We start from the raw sequence: 23,605 nt of genomic DNA on the forward strand, positions 1-23,605 counted from the left end.
TGATTAATTTTAATCAATTACCCAAATTGATTAAATTAAATAATTATGCAAAGGTCCAATTTAAAGTGTGACAGACAAGCAAATTCCCAAAATCTGGAGTGTAGAGGAAAATAAATTAATACAGGTGATCTAATCACGATGAGAAAAACTTTATTGGGAAAACTAATGGGTGTTCAAAAGCTATTTTGGTTAGACGACCATTTAATTAATTTTTGTGTTTTTGGGTTAGAATAATATTTTAATTTTTTTAGTATCAGTTTCAGAGGGGGCCATATGAATTCTTTAACCAAAATTTTTAATAATATATATAGATACCATATAATGATAATAAAATTAAAAAAAATTCAAAAAATCTAAAAAAAAAAAAAAAAAAAAAAAAAAAAAAAAAAAAAAAAAAAAAAAAAAGCAAAATGCTAAAAGGCCCTTTGGGGTTGAGGTAAATTGTAAACTAACCTCCTTAGCTATCAAATTTGTATTATTTATCCCAACGTTTAAGAATTATCCAAATTGATCTCTCTATCTCAATTTCGTTAATTACTATAATTGGCAAGAAATGGTCCTGTGCTATGTGCGCATTGCTTTTTAAATTATTTTTTAAGTAGAGTGATCATGTGTGAACCACGTGCATATGACCATTTTTTTGTTGGTTATAGTTAACGAAATTAAGATGGAGGGGTCAATTTGGACAATTCTTAAATCCTAGGGATCTAATACAAAACTGATAGTATGCCCTATAGGGTCATTTTGCATTTTGACCAAAAATATAAAAAGTAAAAGAAATTGGAAGATTAGTGCTAATCATGCTATTTATGATGTTCTAGACAAACCTCTTCAGGTTAAGGTGGAAACTAATCGTTTGAGCTTTACTTATTGTTGGAATTGACATATATTTTTTGGGCCAACCAATCCTATGGCCTTATGTGTGTAGTAAAGTGGAATGGAGTGATACAGTATGGTAAAGTCAAGGGTATTTTGGGGATTCATATTGGGTAGGGTTATGTTATATATATAAGCATTGATGTACCATCATTTCTCATTTAGTGGATTGATAGCCACTTGTAAGGGTGTCCAAGTAACCCGAACACTTAACCAAACCGACCAACCCACCCGGACTGACTCGTTTTCCGCCCAATCCGACAACTTTGGCGGTTGGCAGCAGTTTTAGACTTTAGAACCTGAATCTAGCGGGTCAAGTGGCAAGTTTTCTCCTTTAAAACCTGAGCCACTCGACGCGACTGACCACCACTTTAAACAGCCCCCTTCCACTTAGATTTGGCAACGATCAACCCTCCTCTACTCAAACTTGGCTATATTTTTCTTAGATCTACTAAGATTTGGTGACGTTTGGCTTATTTGGTGATATTTTTCTCAAATATGCTTAGATTTGGTGACTTCAGCTTAGATTCGGCGATCTTTGACACTCTCTAGCTTAGACCCAACCAAGTTTTTCTTTCCTTAGCCCACCGTCACCCTTCGTGGTTTCAACTGAACCTACCGATCATTTTCTAGAGTTTGATCCAATTCGACCCATGGTGATTGGCGGTTAGTTGCGAGTCTCATCTTCTTCCACTTGACCTAAGCGAGTCAATTTCGAGTTGAGTCCAAAACCAACCTAGACCGACCTCTAGCCAACCTTAATTGCTTGCTTCATAAATGTAATCACATAGGCATATTACCAAATCATATAAAATTTCTATGTTGATTTTTCTCTTCTTTAATCTTACTTAAACAAATTATTCACAACACCTATTTTCCCTACAAACATAAATAGGCTAACCAAGCTATAAAATTATCATCAATAATTTTGTTCATCATATATGTTCTAACAATTCCATAGCTAATTACCATCAATTCTAGAAACATAAAATTTAATCGTATGATATGTTCCCAACATTCTTATAACTAGCATGTTCCTTGCACACGAGTATACTTAAAAATATTCACAATTAGATGCATATGATATGATGCCTAAGTTTAATATTATTCACATTTCTTTTTAAATGTCAATTCTTGAAAATTTCTTGCAAGAATATATCATTTGGTAAAGTACGCAAATTGCTTATTCTTAATTGTGCCGGTTTAATAATTAAAAAAAGAGAAGATAAATTGATCTATTTATATACTTAGCTTATTTTTTACTCCTTAAATCTTAGTGTAATTGATCTATTTATATACTTAGCTTATTTTTAAATGTCAATTCTTGAAAAATTCTTGCAAGAATATATCATTTGGTAAAGTATGCAAATTGCTTATTCTTAATTGTGCCGGTTTAATAATTAAAAAAAGAGAAGATAAATTGATCTATTTATATACTTAGCTTATTTTTTACTCCTTAAATCTTAGTGTAATTATTATTTTTTTCTTTTTATTGTGATACAATAAATTTTGTTAATCTTTAGTAACGAAATTTAGTCACAGACAACTTGTTTTTTTGGGAACATGGTAAATTTTTCATTGAAGTTTATATTCGAGTTAGAAATATGTTTTGGTAAAAGAAATTAGATTAGTTTGCAACTTTACATGTGAGGAGGTGAAAAGTAGTTGGTTAAGCCTGCAGCAAGATGGGCCACAGCCGGGCTCAGATTCGTTCTAGGTAGTTTGATTCACCTGCCTAATTAAGACTCCAATGCCACACAGATAACCAAAAAAAAGCAACCTTGGCCACACTTGATAAATTAGTACCTAAACAAATAATGAGGGACAGCTCAGAACTCGCCTACCTAGTAAAAGGATCGGCCATGAGATGATGATTTGTGTTTGATGTTGACTGTTTGGCCACTGTGAAGACTGAAGATGTTGTTAAAGAATAAAGAATAATTTCCAGCAGCTAGGAAAACTTTGAAGTTTGAATGTTTTGATTTTTGCTTTCCTCCATTTGCTTCCCTAAACTTATTATTTTTACACTGAAGAAGCTCTTTGAAATTCCGAATTTATTAATTTTACCTGACAATTAGCTCTGTACACGAAATCTACAAGCAGAAAAAGTTAGAAGTGGATACTATATAGTATGTATAAATAGTTTAATCACCCACTTTTGCTGTAGAGTGAAGGAAATTAACATCGGGCTTATTATTTTTCTTTTGAATGAGCTCAATTTTGTTCTGGTTTTTTTGCATGAACGTCTTGTGTTGTCTAAAGTTGGGCCTAACTGTGGGCTGTGCATAGCATGTCTCTGTTTATTGATAAGCATCGTTTAGTGAGTGATCGGCCCTTAAAGGTTGCCCTCAAGCATATAGAGTTATTGGTTTGGGCCTAACACGTTTTCCGTTTTAAAAAAAGTCTCTCGACAACATGCTAGCACAAGTTTCAATTTTTTTTTTTTTTAAAAAAAAAAATTATTATGATAGAACGATTCTATTCTAAAAATGGGTTAGAATACACTTAATTTCCCTCATATATATATGTGTGTGTGTGTATGTGTGTGGGAGTATGAGAAGCCGAGGATAGGAGTAAACAAAAAGAAATCAACGCCAGAAGAACACACATCAAAAAATACTATCAAAGAATTCTTGAGGCAAATACGACAACACAATCACAAGCCCAAGGAAACTAGAATGCCTGAGGACCCTGAGGATACTAACGCATCCTCGGAAGGGCCGAAGTCCAATGCTGAAGACCATCAAACACGAACCGAGAAAGAGAGGGAAAGCTGGTCTCTGACCAAGAAAGGGAAGAATACAAATAAAGCATTCATCACCTCCGCATTCAATACTCTGAACCCACTTAGCTGGCTGCATTAATGAAAAAATGACCCATAAATAGTGTCATCACAACTTACTGCTTGGTATAAAAACTTTCTAGTAAGACCCTGATGGGACAAGTATCAAAAGAAATGAACCCTAGCCCTACAAATGAAAGGCCAAGATACGACTTGGGTGACTGTATAAGAAAGAGAGGCCTCTAAGAAGAGGGGATGAAACATTTGAAGAAAGAGAAAAAGAAAGTAACACCATTGTAATCTAAGAACAAGTGTAAATCTGTACCTCAGACCAATCCCGAGGAACATAATTTAAGCAATCCGAGGGTAACAAAGGTTGATTGACATCCCATCTCTATAAATTAATTGTGTGAGGTAAAAAGTTAGCATGTCCTATTTTTGCCCATATATATATATAAAATAAATTAGGTAAATTTATAATTGTAAATAAAAAAACTATAGATATAAAAATAAATTGATATTATTCTATTTCATTAGGGCATTAAACGAGTCAAGTTTTTCCAAGTATTGAATGTTCAAGCTCGGCTCAACAATAAAAGTAAAATGTTTAAACTCGACTCAACAATAAAAGCAAAATGTTTAAGCTCGACTCAAGCTTGACCCAAGCCTACATACAACATTCTTGTCAAAAATTCTAAAAGTTTGAGTTCAATTTGACACAGTTTAATTCATTAGTGAAACCGAGCATAAACTCATTACCAATCTTAAACTCAATCTAAATATCAAGTTCTTAAACTAGAGATATAACCTAGATACATTATCAAGTCAATTTCAAACATATTATAAACTCCATTTGGTTTGAATGAGTGGTCCTAACTCCCAATTAATGTAAAAATTAATAAGATATAATTTTATTTTTTGAATCCATATAAAGATTATTACCAAATCCATCTACCATCTTATGCTCAACTTGTTTTTATTTATTTTTATTAAGTCTTATTTTTGTGAGCATGTTTATATAATCCTAAAACTAAGATTCAAATTTGACTTTTTTTTTTTTGGGTGAGAAATAAGAGTATTTAGACTTTTTCAAGTATCAAACTATTTTTTTGGACATGTGTAGTCCCTTTGTTCCACACACACCGGATATCCAGCCTAAATCTAAGTTTGTATTGTTTATAAACAAACATGAACGAGTTATATTTTTTATCAAACTGAACTAACAGTTTGTTGTTTCTAAAAAAAAAAAAAAAAATCACAGTTGTTTCATTTACTGCCCCATGTTTCACAAGTAAAAAATAAAATAAAAAGAAGTAAAGAAAATCACAATGGCGGAAACGACACCGTTTTCGAATAAACAAAAGCGGCCCCAACCCCAAGTGTCCGTTTCCAAAGGCAGAGACACAAAATCAACAGAAAACGTGCTCCACTACCAACATATTTCCATCTCCGACAGTGAGCGAGCCAGAGAGAGAGACAAGCTCCCAAACTCGAAAACAGACCCGACCCGGAAAACAATGGGCAAGGATCTGAGCGATGACCAAGTTTCATCAATGAAAGAAGCTTTCACGCTCTTCGACACCGACGGAGACGGTCGGATCGCCCCGTCGGAGCTAGGAATCCTGATGAGATCTCTCGGGGGAAACCCGACCCAAGCCCAACTGAAATCGATCATCGCCGGAGAGAACCTCACCGCCCCATTCGACTTCCCTCGGTTCCTGGACCTCATGGCCAAGCACATGAAGGCCGAGCCCTTCGATCGCCAGCTCCGCGATGCCTTCAAGGTCCTCGACAAGGACTCCACCGGCTACGTCTCCGTTTCGGAGCTCCGACACATTCTCACCAGCATTGGGGAGAAGCTCGAGCCATCCGAGTTCGATGAGTGGATCCGGGAGGTCGAGGTCGGGTCGGATGGTAGGATCCGATACGAGGACTTCATCGCTAGGATGGTCGCCAAGTGACGACGTGGCTGTGTCGATTCGGGGTTTGTGTTTCTCGTTATGTTTGTTGATGTTTTGGAATTAGGGTTTGTTTGGATATTTTGTTTTATTTTAATTTGTGTGTGTGTGTGTGTGTGTGTGTTTTGGGAATTGTTGAAGTAATGCTAAATTGCTAATGTGTTTTTCTTTTTATTAATTTGGGGGGTGGTTGTGATGTTTATAATGTGTATGGTCTTCAGGGTAATTGGGATTTCTCTGGTTCTTATTCTGGAATTTTGTTTGGTTTAATTTTGTCGTATGAGAATTGACAATGTTGTGTGCTTTGATGAATTCAGTAATTGTGTTTATGATGAGATTTGGAGACCTGTTTTTTTTTTTTTTTTTGGTTGGGTATCTTTGTTTTGACGAATTCATAGGACCATGGGCAGCTCTTTTCTTTGTTTCTCCTCAAATTTTCTAAAAATAAAAAATAAATGTGATTATGAGAAATATATCAGTTGTGTGAAAATTTGAAGTCATGCTTTTTAATAAGTCTCCTTATAATTTGTACAAAACATGTCGTGGGATTAACTGTCCTCTCTCTCTTTTTGATTGGTTTTGATCTTGAATACAACTGAGATAGGTAGATCACAAGTGAAGACTCAGTTCTTTGTTAACCTCATGAAAATTCTTTGAGGAGAGAGGCAAAATGTTTAATACTTTAGATATGCTACAATGTTGGGCATGGGATGCTTCTTGTGCAACAAGTGGTGATTAATGAATGGAACTTCTACATGCTGAAAGTAACATGCATGCATATTGGATGAACTAGAGATTGTAGTAGCAATGAGCTATAACTCAACTGGTTCTTCCTCCTCCCATAATAATGGGATGGAGGGTGAGGTCGTGGATTCAAAATCCATTGGGTGTGCAACTTACCAATTAGAAAAATGAACTAGAGATGAAAGTGATTGGCTTAATCTCTTCAGCTTTCAAGCTTCCTTTACCTTATGCATAACCCACATCTAAAAGAAAAATTCATCTGTTTGATGCAAAAAAGAAACAATGTTGGCTACCTGTGTGTAGAAGTTGTTGCATTTGGAATAACAGGGTAGTCTTGTATGTGAAAAAAAGTGTGAAGGGAAGAAAATATTTGTTATGCATTTTTAATCCAGCAACATTTATAAGACTTACCATCATGAATATAAAGTTTAATTGATTCTCTTTCCAGATCTGAGGATATTCCCTTTTCCATTTGTTTCCCTTTCCAGAAGCTAAGAACCATCCTATGTTGCTAATTATGTATTGGGTATTGACAGAATTGTAATAGATGCATCTTTTTAGGTAGGCAGCGAATTTTTCTTGGTCTGCATGGTGGTTAGGGTCATCTTGATTTGAGGCATTTCTACTAGGATGGGAAGCAAAGGCTTCTTGAGAGGTGTGCTTATTAAGCATCTTCAGAATTTGAGAGGTATCTTAAGCATCTTCAAATTTTATTAGCTAGTTATACATATTCATTGACTAGGAGCTGTCAGTAACTTGTGAAGCAGAGCCTCCTTGAGAGGCGTCTTAAGCATCTTCAGAATTTGAGAGGTATCTTAAGCATCTTCAAATTTTATGAGCTAGCTATACATATTCATTGACTAGGAGCTGTCGAAACTTGTGTTTAAGTTGAAATTTGGAAAATTGTAAAATTCTCTAATTAAGTAATATGATCTACAATATTGATAAGTATTAGACCATGAAACAAGCTGGCTTCTTTTGCAAGTAAACCTTGGAAGGTTGGATGAAGCTTCCCACCCCCAATATCCATACTTGTCTGAGTGGTGATTCTCCTTTGGCCATGGAATTTTAGTCCTGAATGGGGACCAAGTACATTGTTTCATTTTGATTGTCTGATTGCATATGTAGACTCGCATAATCTCTTGGTGTTACACATTCTAAAAAAATAATTATAAATTGTTCAGTGATATCCATGGATAGATCAAACAGAGTCTATTGGGCAATGGCAGACCTTAGTAATACACTAAAGATCTGTTTGGGATATGCTTATTTTGTTGAAACTGAAAATTTTTTGTTGAAAGTACTGTAGATAAATGTAAAAGTTATCTGAAATAGTATAGTAGGACTCATGAATAGTATCAAAAAGTGCAGTGGGACCCATAAATAATAGTAAAAATAAGCTGATTAGTAAAATAAGTTGGTAAAATTAATCATGTCAAACGCACACTAAATCTGACTTGTTAGAATTAGTTATGTAGCCTGATCTGTAGATTTGTCCTACATTTCATGATGGTTTTGCTTTGAGGATTTTCATGGAAAGGTTCAGCGGTTTAAACTTTAATCCGTGGACTGTGGTTGAAAGATCGAACCCATCCTTTATGCAGTAAAATTGAAGACGAAGTGAAAGACATAGTTGTAGTCCACAAATCTTATTTAGCTTAGTAAAAGGAACAATTACGCGTCCTGGCTTTAACAAAGTGATCCCAATTATGGATTAATGGCATGCATATAGCATATGAGTAATCCAGAAACAGTTCACTAGTCTTTGATGTGGACATAGAATAAATGTGGATATTTCATATTCGTGGCTCACTCTTTAAATAGGGAATTTTGGAAAAAGACAGGTGTTGAGCATTAGCATCCGTGCTAAAAAAAAGAAAAAAAAAAAAGCTATTTTGACACATTAAAAAGTTAATTTATATACACCATTTTATTATATACTTTAACCTCACATCTTTTTTTTTTTTTTTTTTTTTTTGGTACAAAATAAAAATTCTATTATAACCTAATATAAGTGTATATGTGTGTAACATTAAAAAGTTAATTTATCTATTTAAATACACCACTTTATTATACACTTTACATCACATCTTTTTTTTTTTTTTTTTAATACAAAATAGAAATTCTACTCTAGCCTAATTTAAGTGTATATGTGTGTAAAACTCCTTCCTGGAGACTTGAATCATGGCCTTGCTCCTCACACCCTACAAGCATTTATACTTGTAGAGTGACCATCGCATTAAGGGTGTGCAGTGGTCTACATCACATCTTCTATTCTCTTACCACTTTATTTAAATATTCTTTTTTTTTCTTTTTTTTTTCTTTTTTAATTCTCTCCTTATTAATAGAAGAGAAAGAAAGTAATAAGATAATACCTAAATTTTTAGCACATTTAATCTTGCCTTTCTAATTACCGTACACCCTTAGTGCGATGATTATACTTATGGAGTGTGGGGAGTAAGGGTCATAATTAAAGTGTCCAGGAGGGAGCTTCACACACATATACACTTATTAGATTATGTTAAAACAGAATTCTATCTTGTAAATAAAATAAAATAAAAAGTCTTGCCTTTCTAAAAATAAAACATCATTATAGCATGTGCCAATGTTTTTTGACATTTGGCACATCTCATGAGGTATGGTTTTTAGTATTTGGTGTTTAGCATTTCTGATGCCAATGCTCTAAGTAATGAGCAACAACAAATGTACTCAAGATTATGAGAATGAATCTTGTATTTGTAAAATTAAACGTCACGGATAGTAAAATAGGTTATCAATGCTCTAGCGTCACAGATGGTAATGTAGGTTATCATTATTTGGGGAAAAATGTACCCAAGCATTGATGGTTCATGGTTAAAAAAAAAAACAAAAAAAACAAAAAAAAAAACAAAAGCTCCATTGAATTCAAACAATTGTTTTTTTTTTTTTTTTTTTTTTTTTTTTTAGTTTTTTTTTCTTCTCTTGATAATTCATTGTTGGAAGAAGTGAGATTTGAACATTGGACATCTTTGTTGAAAAGATTAGGAAGTACCAATTGATTTACAAAACACTTGATTTAAGGAAGAAAAATGGGAGCAATAGAAAATTTTTACTACTTATTTCATAGTTTAGAAATAATGACCCATGAAATTCAAGTAATAGCTTAGTAGTAATAATATCTTTTATAGTGTTTTACATCTGTAGTTTGAATCTCACCTCTACTTCTCTCACTATTTTATCTATATATATATATATAGTCATTCTTGAAATATGATTCTTCAGTACATATAGTAAATCTTGAAATAAGGTTTTGTGGGAAATACCATATTTTTATTTTCATCCTTATTTCATATCTTGGAAATCATACATCCATATAATATCCCCATGCTTTGAGAGGTGTTCTAAGCACTATATATAGTTAGTTGGCTAGACTAAGAGATCAGATTATGAGAGTGATTATTTTAGAATTATTTGTGTTATATTTGTATCTCTTTAGGTAGTTCGTTAAGTGGTGAGTGTGTTCAACGTTTTATCCTTGCTAATTTTTTTGGGTGGTGAAATTTTTTGTATCCCATTGGTTTTTTTCCCTTGGTGGTGAGCTTGTTGTATTAGCGTGTGAGTTCTATTTTTGTCTTTTCTTCCACCCTTGTTTTGGTATCAAATTGGTATTAGAGCAAGTCTTTCTTGTGGATTTATCCAAGTTATCTTTGTCATTCCAGAATACTCTATTCATCTACTATTGTGAGGTCAATGGATTGTTGTATTCAAAACATATTTGAATGTGGTGAGATATACTCTAAACAATACGTTACCATGGATTGTAATTCTCCACAAATCTATGACAAGTACCCTGATGAGGAATATGAATTGTGAAAACAAGTTTTGGAAGATGATGATGAGTCTTTCTTTGGTCAAATACAAAAAGCTGTTGATTTTACAAAAGAAAGATTCATTGTTTTAACATTATCACTTGAGGAGCAAAATCCTTATGTTGATTTTCTTGGGTTGAAAAATATTTATTTCCTAATGATAAACTTTATATTGATGTTGTCCCATTAATGGAGATGAATGGTCTTTGTCTTGAAAAGATAAGTGAAGAATTGAAAGGGAAACGAAATCTAGGATCAATGGATGAATATACTGATTTGTTTGTGACATTGGCTTCATGTAATGTACTATGGCAAACAAGTTACAAATCAAAATTCGTTCAGCAAGGTTTATCACAAGTAAAAAAGATTGGTAAGAAGCATGCCAGTTCCGCATGTATTGTTGAAAATAAAGGGATGGAAAAGAATGATTGGGCATCCAATAGATCGAGGCACGTACGCTAAACTCAAGCCTAATGCTGATTTGCTTGACTACTATGGAGTTTCAACAACTTTCATTATAGCTGAACTCTCTTTGTTCCATGGTGAAGATAGCAACTAGACTTGCAAGCAAGTCTTTTCCAACTGGGGGAGTTTCACATGGGAGTGTCCAATAAAGAGCCAATAGACTTCACAATCCTTGTTGTCTTACAAGCCCAATTAGAGGCATCTTATGGTTTAGACATGGAGGCCCATACCAATTTTATTGTCCATAGTTTGTGCTGCTAGTCAAAGGCCATTAAGGTTGGTCCTACAACATTTATTTAGTTAATCTTGTTCGTTTTAGTCAATCTTGAAATATGGTTTTGTGGGATATACCATATCAATTTTTTTTTCTTGTTTTGGTCAAAAGGATAATATATTAAGAAAAACTATAGAACAAATAGGTTCTCAAGACACTGCTTGGTTTGGTACAATCCATTAAAATCAAAATCCAGCAAACTAGGTAAGTCCACATGCGGACTGTCAAAAACTAGAAAATCTGCTTCTTGAAGACCTCCCATTCTAGCCAATTTATCCAGCTTCACAATAGCAATGTCTAAATCCGCTTCTTTTTCATGTCTTGGAAATTATATAGTCATTTAATTCCCCCATGCTTAATGGGATGTTCCAAGCACTATATATAGCTAGTTAGCTAGATTGAGATATTAGATTATTAGAGTGATTATTATTCAAAATTATAGTAGCTAGATTGAGATATCAGATTATTAGAGTGATTATTATTCAAAATTATTTGTGTTATATTATGTATCTCTTTGGGTAGTCTTTTGAGTGGTGAGTGAGTTCAGCCTTGTATTCTTGGTAATTTCCAGGGTGAATTTTCTGCATCTCATAAATTTTTCGCTCGGTAGTGAGCTTGTTATATTAGTGTATGAGTTTTATTTCTTGTCTTTGCTTCCACCCCTTTTTCAAATTCTTCAAATTTCACTATGAAATTTGTACTTTTAGCCCCCTAACAAAAACTATCGCAAATAAAAAGGCACATACATATCTATGGGCCAAAATGGCCAAATACCACTGTTGGCCTAAATATTTGGCGATTTACCACTGTTTGCGAAAGGATTTACCACTTTGGTGAAACTTGAGTTTACGTGTAATTCGAGTTCCATGAAAAATAGCCTCCAATTTTTTATGTAACTCGAGTTCCATAAAAAATAGCACGACAAATTTGAAAGCTATTTTTTTCAAAAACTCGAGTTACACGGCAAACTCGAGTTCTAAAAGAGTGATACATCTATATATATTTCCAAAATAGTAGTAGATCACCAAATATTTAGGCCAATAGTGATATTTGGCCATTTTGGCCCATATGAGTGTGTGTGTGTATGTGTTTTGGGGGGGGGGGGGGGAGGAGGAGGAGGAGGAGGATGAGGATGAGGATGAGGTAATATTAAGTGGGCAAGAGGGTTTCCAATTTCAGTTGAATTTGGTCATGGTATTAACTGACTTTGGACCCAAACAGGGGGCCTCTTTAAAACCTTCTCCTATTTGGAAACGAAATATATAATTTGTCATTGGAATTGGAGGGACGGTGGTGTTTTAACTTTGTATATATAATACTTAGTTGCATGAAACAATAGTACTATTGCAGTAGCAGTGCTTTGTTCATAAAAAAAAAAAAAAAAGAAGAAGAAAAGAAAGGGTAGCAGTGCGTTATACATTAGGTTTGAGCTTGATGGCTAATTTTTTAGATTCTCATGAAGATACAAAAACTGAGATTGTGAAGCCAATAATTTCGTACCAGGACTTCATTAACTTTGGCACAGCTTCTACTACATGTTGGTCGGTGACAGCTATAGAGAACTTTGGTCGATATCGCCAACTTCCGTGGCTTATGCTTAGAGACAACAATGGCTACCGAAGGTTCTTCAGTTTTTCAAACAGGAACTATCTCGAGCTGCCGTTACCAGAAGCTAGTGGAAAGAGTTACTTTTCTTTAGAGGGGTGGCTTATAACCCTAGCCGAAGATAAAACAATGAATTTGCTGCACCCTTTAAACCAGAATCGTATAATGTTGCCATACCTTAGCCAAAACTATCACCAGCACTCGCACGTAAATCTCATTAAGAAAGCCGTCTTATCATCAAGTCCTTCTTGGAACTCTAATTACATAACCATGATCATTGTTAGGTTTGCAAATCGAAGGATGAAGCATTTAGCTTTTGCTAGAGCTGGTGACAATACATGGACCATGATAGCTGAAAAACAACCCTATATTGATGTCACGTATTACCAGGGAAGATTTTATGCCATCACTTCTAGTGGTGTACTTGTGGTTTGTGATGCTCAAGGTCCAAATCCAACCGAAACAAAGTTGGTAACAAGTTTTGTGTATCAAATGAATGATTGTTTTTACATTGTGGTGGGATCATCAAGACAGTTGTTTGTGGTTAAACGAAATAGCCAGGTATTTGAAGTGTTTAAAGTGAATGTGAGTAGCATAGAAGCGGTAAAGGTGAGGAGTTTAGGGGACACAGCCTTGTTCTTGGGTTTCACCACTTCGCTCTCCATCAAGGCCTCTCGGTTTGACGGATGCAACGCCAATTGCATATACTTCGTTGATGATGGCAAGGACTTGTTTGTCTATAACTATCTCAATGGACACATTGATAAGCTCTCTATGGATCAACATTTTGATTTTGATTTTGATTGGCCACCTTTGTGGGTTGAAGTTGAACCAACTTGTTGAGTGCCCTGATTCCTTTGGGCACTACCCCTAATGCCTGGTAAAGAGTTTTTGCCTAATTAATCTTGCATTTTTTGTTACGTATTTTAGAAATTTCTCTATTGTATTTACATGTAGCTTTCATGGTTCTGTTAAACCCTCTTAGCTCAAGAATAATATATTATTAATTTTTATGCACATTTTTTTTCATCATCACTATTATTATTGTTATTATTATTAATCATAGAGTTTAGGTGTTATGCACACGAATGAGACTATGTGATAGGCGCACGCCCAATAGGAGTTAGATATTGGCAAGGATGGACTCAAGATTTCCAATTAGAGGAGGTTCAAAAAAAAAAAAAACTTGACTATTGTGGCGGACAAAAGCAGCCGCAAAAGCCCAAAAAACAGCCGCTAAAGGTCCATTTAGCCTATTGCGGCAGGGGCTATTACGGCAGTTCCACCCGCCAGCCTTCAGTAACAAAAAACGCCGCTATAAATGCACATTTTAGTGGCATTTTGTTTTTTTGCGGTGAGTAGAAAACCGCCGCCATGTGCTGTCAGAATTCATGTCAATTGACTTTTAGCAGCGGGCAAAAGGCGCTGCTATAGAGAACCAATTGCAACGGATTTATTGCACTTTTAGCGGCGGGCAAAAACTCCGTTTTAGTGCTTCATTTAAATCATAATATATGCACCTTTAGCAGCGCTTTTTGACTGCCGATATATATATATATATATATATATATATATTTACAATATCAGGAGGACAACTAGTCCTGGAGCTGATAGAGGAGTTGGATCTCCACAACTTATCCATACTATCCTAGATTCAACACTCAGTTATCATGTTTTTCTCACAACCGTTGCATTTCGTAACACATACCCTAAGCAACCCTATACCACACACATGCCCTACACACCATCTCTTGGCTCAAACGGGCCTTACAGTGATATATATATATATATATTTTAAGCAGGTTTTAAAACCATTATTTTTTTTTACAGACTTGTTACAAAGAACCTGTAACTAATTAACACAATACCACAAATATAACTAATTAACAGCACTACAAATGTCTCCAAACTAACATAATATTAACATCATAATATATTATCAAATACATTATTGAAGAAAATATGTGGTCCTTTGTACACAACATTATATTAACTACATAACATTGTCTATAACCATCATCATAAAATTAACAAAAGAAAGATGTGATCATTTGTACATAGAAAATCCTTTAACACTTAAATTAAACTAATATCATAATCAAAGTTTCAAAGTGTTTCAAAATAACTTTTCAACATTTGCAAAAAATGTGTTTGTTCAAATGTGGTGCTTTGTACATAAAATGTCCTCAACATAAAATTTATAAATTGCCTGGTTAATGGGATGCGACTGATGATTTTTGGAGAGCTGGAGATTGTAGGAGAGCTGGGGATTGTAGGATCGAAGGAACGTCCTACATACAAAAAAAAATAAATAAATAAATAAAAAAGAAAAAAAAAAAAGAAGAAGAAGAAGCAATAATTAGGACACAACGATATCAAATATTGGAATCCAAAATTGCTTAATGCATGAGCATTACAAGGGAAATTTGGAATTTCAAATGTTGCAACTACAATATAGAAATCACAATACAACTATCAAATACCTTAAAGTATAAACTCTATTTCTTCAAGGAAGAACATAAATGGGCAAAACTCAGATTTTGAAAATTGTATGCAACCTAAAGAACAAACTCTAATTAAATTATAACCATGCATCCATAAACTAAATGCCAATGCAAGTGGTAAATGAAAAATGAAACAACAAAATGTCTACAGTGGCAGATACTCAAATAAAGAAGAGAAGACAAAAGCTAGAGGCCTACATTCCCATCATCTCATAAAAAAGGTTTTCTAAAACATAGGCCTAATACAATTCGCTCATGTCCCAACAATTCAACAATTCAAGTGTTTGACAAAGTTAAGCTACCTTTCCAGCTGACAAAGCTAAGCTAAGCTACAAAAACTTTGCACTTGCCAATTACACAGCATCCCATTGGTTGACCTCATCCTCCACCTGTACTTAACTCAATTAATTCAACATCATAATATAAAAGAATTTCAATACAAATGGCATATACAAGAACCCAATTATATAAATTATTTGAGGGATGCAATTTTTGCCAATGACATTAGAAACCATCACTAGCAACGGTTCCCATGATCACGTACTTCCAAATCCCTTTACAAGATCTACTAGAAGTGATCTTGTATAGCAAGTATGCCAATAAAATCAACACTAGCAATGGCACAACCTTAGCTATAAATGTCCAAGAAGTAAGTCCTGAGTCAATACTAATGACTATCCAATATCTAATGCTAATCAAAGTGCTAATCAGCCCAAGTGCTAATCAACATTACCAGCCCAAAAGCTAATCAGCACACTTTTAATATTTTTCAATAGCCCAAAGTGTTAATCATCCTAAAGTCTTCACTAAGTTATATATTACCTTAAAATTGGCAAGTATAAATCATGTAGCTTAGAAAGAAAGCTCAAAAAATACAACACAAACCATATTACTATCTAAATACAAATTAACCAAAAAACACAAATTAACCATTAGAAACTCCAAAATCAAAATCATTAATGCCAACCTGACTACATTGTGAAGTTATTTGTTGCACTTGTTGAAGCATGTGAGCCATTCTTTACTCCATCTCTTCGAGTTGGCTAAGTTTTTCCTTCATTTCATCAAAAGAGGACAATTTCTCCTGCATCTCAGCCAAGGAAGCCTTCAGTTGTGCAACTCCGTCGTCCCTTGATTGACTTGATCGTATTTGAAGGTCTGTGAGAGCACTCTTGCTACTTCAGCCACTTGGGTTTGGACCAAATCCTACTCCACGAATACGACCTTTGCGCTCCTTACCCATCACTTTGGCAAACACATCATCCGGTGCCCATGCAATACTACCACTTGTGTCATCTAATTACAGTTGATTCGAAGGTTCAGCCAACAACTCCTTCATTTTATCCTGATATTTGGTTTTGAACAAAACAAAATAATTAAAAATTAGCAACATCATTTGATTAAAAACAACAAAAATTATATTGAGAAGCATACACAATATAATGAATGCAATAAGATGCAATCAAAATCTGTCCTCTCTATAGCAATACAAGATACTATTAATAAAGATGAGAGAAGAACTAAATTAATACTCGCTGTTCTCTCTATAGAATTTCATTTCATCTATCATTGATGAAATGAAATTCTCTTATATACCATATATGGATTGAAAGAATACGAGAAGCTATGGTAAAGTTTGTGGAAATGAAAGCTTAGTTAAAACTATATGTGCTGATATTAGTGATAGAATATTGTGAAGTCCTTAGAGTAATAATCAAGCCCTAACCAACTAAAGTAGTCATAAAATAAACAAAAAAACCTTCTCATTTATCTGTTACTCAACTTTAAATCAAGAGTAATAATATGCAAATGTAGAAAAGATTGACAAAGCCAAGATTGTTAGGAACTTGAGAAAGTAGGGAAGAGTCACCTACGGACTCCAGTACATGAAGCCTACCTTCTAGCTCAAGAGTAGCTTTACTACTTTAGCCAACAAGGCACAATAGTAATTACTAATTAGTAAAGGTAATAACCAGAGCACTAATATTCAAGGGAAGCCCAATCTTGTTACGAAATTCTGATTATTAGTAAATTCAAACACCAAAAAAGAAATCCAGCAACTATGCACATATGAGGCATAGGTTGGGGGCAATTTTATAAAATTTTATAGAGAATTCCTTGAAGTCACACCTCAAAGAGCAGACCATGCTGTAGATATTTGAAGTTATTGAGATTCCAATAAATTAAAAACCATTAAATTCTCATCAGTAAATTCAAAATTGTCAAAAGAAAAACAAAAATTCAACATACATAGTCAGACAAGCATTACACCCACACAATTTATGAACACTCTGCTAATGAATACCAAAGAATCGATTACAGACATGCAACTGGTCATACCTCAGAATGCATAGCAAGGCAATTAAGTAAAAAAATATAGCAGGCACCAAAAGGAAACTAAGGACTCACCGCATCAATAAATCAGTTTGATAGTAGAAACAAAGAAATAAGAGTTAAATACAAGTTGAACCAATCAAAAAATGTATCAACCATGTGGAGCAAAACCCTGCCATCAAGGCAATATTACAATGACATGGACATCATGAGCTTGACAAAAAAAATGGTCAAGGCATTTACTCCATAGAATTAGAACTGCAATAAGCATACTAAATAGTATGGTTATTGTGAAACCACTCTAGTGAAGCAAATGCAATGATTAACAATGAAAATGAAACCAAAAATAGATTACTCACCATTTTTGCTTGCACTACTTCATTAACTGCAGATCCATCTTTATGAGTATGTAGTATTGAATATAATGTTGCACGCTCTACAAGACATCCATCTATTTTTGCCTACAATATGAACAACATATTTATGTAATGATGAATATTGGTTCCACATAAATTTAAGATAAGTCAAATCATTTAAAAATTAGTCATAATACTTATTACCTTCTTTGCAGCGTGCACGGCAAAGCTGCATGAACCAGTAGTATGTAAGTCCTCCTATTTTGAATGACGGTCCCTATTCTTCTCTGACTCTATCTACAAAATTATGGAGTCAGAGAATACCATAAAAATAGCAAGACAATCTTTGATAAGCTCAAGAGGGTAGTTTTTAAAAAAAAAAAGCTAAAAAAAAAAACAAAAAGTATAGTTCTCTTGATATATGTACTATGACAGTCCACGTATGTTTTTTAACTTTATGTAAGTGTGAGCATGAAATGAAAGAAGACAAGGTAAGTCTTGGTGATGAATTTGATCATTTAATAAGATGTGATGGGGCACTAGGTTCTGAGTCAATGATTGTTACATACATGTTTTCCTACTGGTTGCATAAGATTCAAGAGAAACTTAAGAATTGGAAAATAAAGAAAATAAGACCTTGTTAAAGTAGTAAAGTTGATTTAAGTAGAGTTGTCAAAAATCTATAAAAAGTATAGTTCTTAAATTTGGATAGCCTTGATGCTTCTTTGTCAGGAAGAAGCATGACCTCAGAAGTGAAGAGACAGAACAACTTTGTATGGAGTTGAAATATGCTAGCAAGCATGAGGTCACTAATAGGAAAGTGCATATTGACAGTCTAAAAATACTTGACCATCAGGACATGTTATTAATCAAAGCATAATTTGGAGAAACTTAATGAATCATGACAATGCTAACAATGACTAGATAGGAAAGTATACCGTTCATATTTTATAAAATCAACAAAACTTCAACATTATTTACATTGCATTTTAAATTTTTAAAAAAAAAAAAAAATTGAGTTTGTGACTTCCTGAATAATACATGACCTATTCAGATCACCAATTTTGTTGGGTCACAACTTTCAAGCAACAATTAGTAAAGTAAAACTTGTTCCTTAGGCAGAAATAACCATCACATTTACAACATGGCAGTAATGAAAACCAAAAACACAAATTAAGCACATATTAAAAAAAAAAAAATTAAAAAGAACATACCACTAAATCCTCAGTATACCAATGGTCAACAAGAACATCCCAATCTTCTGGTATGCATCCCTTGGGTCGGTTGCTTTTCACCTGTGCTTTGTTTCTTGGATGCGGTATGTAATGAGCCATTTTCAGCCTACACTTGTGATCCCTCCAAACCTTCCCAATTTTTTGTAAGGTAAATGTCTTCAAACCCACATATGCAATAGGATTAGTAGGGTCGGCATATTTTCGCTACAATCAAATAGTTGAGTTAGCAAATTACAATCAAATAGTTAAGTTAGAATTAGAACTGCAACAAGCATGCTAAAATGCCATAATTAGAAGTATTATAAGTTCTTGGTTTACCTCTACAAGACGCCAACACTCTTCTTTAAGTTCTTCTGTCATGTCCCTCCAATTTAGATATCTTATTGGACATATGTGGGGTTTCCGTGCAATTGACCCCAAGAAACCAGTGAAAGCCCTCGCCCCTTCATCAACCGGCTAATGCATACCATTTAGCAACAACTCAATTACTTGGTCGTCGAAAAGATCCCAAACATCCAAGTACTTGCTTAGCCTGCGAATGGCACGTACAAGTGGTTGCACTTCTAAAATTTAAAGGAGGCAATATCGTTAAAGTAAGTAAATATATATGAAATTAAATAAAAATTTAAAAAAAGAGGAAAGTAAGGTGGCAAAAGAAATAATATATTATAGGTTGTATTTTGCTAAGAGGAAAGTGAGGTGGCAAAAGAATTCTTACTAGAAAAAGTAAGAGTGTTTAATGAAACTTTTCATGAACAGTTTTTTTGTAGTGTCAAGTAAAGAAGATTAACATCAAGCCCATGAAACTTTTCATGATCAACTTAACACCCTAACATGGTGGGTGTCAGAGATAGAAAAATAATCTATTTAGATTTTTGTTCTTCAATTTTATATATCTAATAAGCAAACTTTAGTTGTTGATAAATGTTGAATACTTTCTTTTATAAAAACTCTGATAGTGAGTACGGTTTGCACCAAAGGCTATAGCAAGTGAGTTAAAAAGACCCACCTGCAAGACAAGTTGATAAGAATGATTCTGAAATAATAAGGAAGAGAAGACTGATTGTTAAGCTTTTTTTTTTTTTCTCGTGCAAGAGTACAGACCAAATGATGCTTTCCTTTCTTCATTATAAGGAGCTTGAAATTTACTTAGCTAGGGAGTCTAAGTCAATGAGGAAAATGAAAATTGGCAGCCAATTATAAAGAACTAGCCGCAGACCCACGTGATGCGTGGGAATATAAATATTACGTAAAGAAGTGTAATATATATATATATATATATAAACATTACTTCAAGTATTGTCTATTTTAAAATTAAAAAAAAAAAGATTTCTACAAGTTTTTTTTTTTAAATATTTTTTTATCTCTATAAATATATCATTTTATATTATTATTATTATATTATTATTATTTTTTTTTTTTTTTTTATGTTTGATTAATATATTTTTAAGGTGAACCATATTCTTCTAACTTCTATTTTAGTGTATTATATTTGCTTAATATACAACTAAACTTTATAAGTTTCAAATTTATTATTCTAATTTCTCATCTCTTAAGGAATAAGGAAATTATCATAATAATCAAAACTTATTACAAAATTAAAATGTTATCTTAACTAAAATTAAAATGAAACTAAAGGAATAAATAATAGGCTTTATAATAATTTATTACTCAAACAATTGGTAGGCATATTCAAATTCATGTTTCCCAAAAATTAAATATTAACCCGAACTAAAATTCAACCAAAGCTATAAAAGGGAAAGAGAAGACTTTCTGATGGGATATTTATTAAAAAAAAAAAAAAAATACAATACCAAAACACATATTAAAAAAAACATCAACCTTAATTAGAGTTATAAGAAAGAATAAAAATTCACCGAGGGAGAGAGAGAGAGAGAGTATTCACAGTTTTGTGTGGGAAAAATATGGATTGAATGAGAAAACGATATCAAATTTATACAAAATAAAATGGGTAGAAGAAGAGGCAAATTATAAAAAAGATGAAGAAAGTATAACGAGAAAGTAGTGGAGAGATAAAGAGGTAAAAAAGAAAGGGAAATGTTGGAAGTAGTGTAACAGTAGGTGTAAAAGTAGAAGAAGAGGCAAATTATAAAAAAGCGTAAGGAAGTATAACGGTAAAGTAGTGGAGAGATAAAAAAGCAAAAAAGCGAGAGAAAAATTGGAAGAAATGTAACAGTAGGTGTGTGAACTAATAGGGAGAATAAATTTTTTTTTTTTTGAGAAAATAGGGGGAAGAAAAGTTTAAATAGAGAAAAGAAAATATAAAAAATAAATGAATGATGTGGCTACTAATGTGGCTCAACAGAAGTGTAGCAACAATAAATACTACGCTTCAGCTTTTAGTAATATATAGATATAGATGTTAAGTTTTATGTTTTTTTAATTAAAAATTCAAATAGAAAAAGGAAAGGAGACCACTTTTCTTTTGGTGATACACACAACATCAATGAACTCACTAAAAATGATGAAAAACCAGTTAATGATCGTTTGTCCTAACATACTTCAACTCTAGATCTTCGAGTAACTCCTAATTCAACACTTCAGTTAAACTAATATGCAACAATTACAACCCTTGTTGACACCCATTTTGACAGAAACTCATAAACAAAATCTAAATCCCAACACAAAATAACTAAAGCACCTAAGGCAATCATTTTCATAAAATTTTATATGCCTCTCAATATGCAAATCTTGTATGCATGAGGCTAGAATTGCATCCTGTATGCACTAGTCACCCATTTTGTTTTTTTGTTTTTTTTTTAATAGAATTTTTAAATAAACTAATAGCAAATTTGATATCAAGTTGTAAGCCCATATCTTGCGTAGAAGTTTCGTGCATTTCTTCATTCATTTCTTGGTCCACATGTTCTGTAGAAGCTCCTTCCACGGTTACACTCTTGGAACGCGTGTGCAAATTTGCTTTTCGCCTTGTAATTTCAACTGTCAAAGTGTAAAATAAAAACAAGTATTATCATAACTATTAACCAAGCTAATCAAATTCAAAACCCAAATCTCATTTTAGTCCTTTAAGATAACACCAAAAGAATTTAATTAAAAAAAAAAAAAAAAAAAAATATCAAACACCAAATTTGTTTTGTAAAGAAAATATATAGTGAAACAAACAGTTCAAGGACAAATATTTCAGAAATACTTTTAGCTTCAATCTACTTCTTATGTTGCTTCTATATTTCAAAAAATAGTTTAAACATGCTTACACCAATAGATTGCTAGGACCATTGTTATCAATGTTTGCTACAATCAATGAATCAATTTGTTTTCTTTTCAAGAATAGCTTAAATATTTAGGGACCATGTTTTCTGTTAATTGCATAGCCATCTCTATGAAAATAGACAACTAATGGTGAATCTGTTAATGGCATAAATCTCTACAATAAATTTAAAACACAATGCCCAAGACAGATTGTAGAATACTACAAAGCAGTAACAAGTGACCTATAATAGAATTTGCAGCTAAAGAAACCTCTATAATTTGATGATAAATGTGCTATAATGCTCTAAGTTGAAGGAGAGTGCATATCAGTTTGAGAAGATTATAAGCACATTCACTCCCCATTCATCTCAAATTGCGTGACTAATTCAATATAGTCTAAACATTATGATAATCTCACAATTTCCCCACAGAGAGAGAGAAATTGAACAACTTTGGCTCAAATTGCATTTCCTTTTCTTCACACAATCAACCCAATAAACAAACCCACTTCAAAAATTAAAGAATCAAAGAATTCAGAGGAATAATTTGGTTTTTGACTAGAAAACATCCTAATATATTACCAAATAAACAACAAAAAAACAGATAACATAACACATTGAACATAAATAAAAAAATAAAAACAAAAACTCACGAGGTGGATTGAAATGAGGTGGCAACGACGAGGTGGATTGGGGTTGCCAGCTGGTGGTCACTGAGTTGACGTGGTTTGGTGGTGGTGGTGGGGTTGTTGTGAAGGCAATGGCAGTGGTGGGATTTTGGGTCTGCGAGGGAGAGTGAGAGAAAGAGAGAGAGAGAGCTAGAGATAAATACTGTTTGGGTGGGATTTTGGGTCTCTGAAGTGAATGAGATAGATACAGTGAATGAGAGAGATAGAGAGATGCATTGTTTTTTGCAAAAATGAAAAGCCCAAAAAAAAAAAAAACAAAGGGAAGATTTGGGGAGAGGCGGGGAGTTATAAGGTCTATAGTGGCAGTCCAACCCGCCACTATAACTAAGCAAAAGCACCGCAACAAGGAGTCCTTATTGCGGCGGTCATACAAACGCCGCTACAGATCGAATATTACAGCGTTTTCCTATACCACCGCTATAGTATCTGCGGAAAATAATACATTTATTGCGGCGGGATTTTGGAGCGTCGCTATATCTATGTAAACGCCGCTAATACACACATATTGCAGCGATTTTATGTCCTGTTGCTGTAGGACGCCGCAAAAGACTATACCTTTAGTGGCAGTCCCATAAAACGCCGCAATAGACCCTATGTACAGCAACGGTCCCAAAAAATGCCGTAATATGCAACATATAGCTACGTTTTTTGCACCTGCCACAAAAAAAAAAAAAAAAAAAAAAAAAAAAAAAAAAATAAAAAATT

The 23,605-nt window shown here is 33.5% G+C and overlaps 2 protein-coding genes across 2 annotated transcripts; both read left to right on the forward strand.

Annotated features, from left to right (window-relative positions):
- Positions 1-5,144: 5,144 nt before the first annotated feature.
- On the forward strand, positions 5,145-5,951 carry LOC111989285 (probable calcium-binding protein CML13). Its single transcript, XM_024021069.2, has one exon. It carries the CDS (start codon positions 5,176-5,178, stop codon positions 5,617-5,619), a length of 444 nt encoding a protein of 147 aa, XP_023876837.1. The 5' UTR covers positions 5,145-5,175; the 3' UTR covers positions 5,620-5,951.
- A 6,430-nt stretch (positions 5,952-12,381) lies between these two features.
- Positions 12,382-13,501, forward strand: LOC111989295 (F-box protein At2g26160). Its single transcript, XM_024021084.2, has one exon. The coding sequence runs from the start codon at positions 12,382-12,384 to the stop codon at positions 13,393-13,395; it is 1,014 nt and encodes a 337-aa protein (XP_023876852.1). The 3' UTR covers positions 13,396-13,501.
- Positions 13,502-23,605: the final 10,104 nt, after the last annotated feature.

This window comes from Quercus suber, unplaced genomic scaffold (assembly GCF_002906115.3).
Source record: "Quercus suber isolate HL8 unplaced genomic scaffold, Cork oak 2.0 scaffold_278, whole genome shotgun sequence".
Taxonomy (NCBI): Eukaryota; Viridiplantae; Streptophyta; class Magnoliopsida; order Fagales; family Fagaceae; genus Quercus; species Quercus suber.

Excerpts from the sequence above, each read along its gene's own strand:
- LOC111989295 (XM_024021084.2), top strand. The coding sequence starts at position 12,382 with ATGGCTAATTTTTTAGATTCTCATGAAGATACAAAAACTGAGATTGTG.
- LOC111989285 (XM_024021069.2), top strand. The coding sequence starts at position 5,176 with ATGGGCAAGGATCTGAGCGATGACCAAGTTTCATCAATGAAAGAAGCT.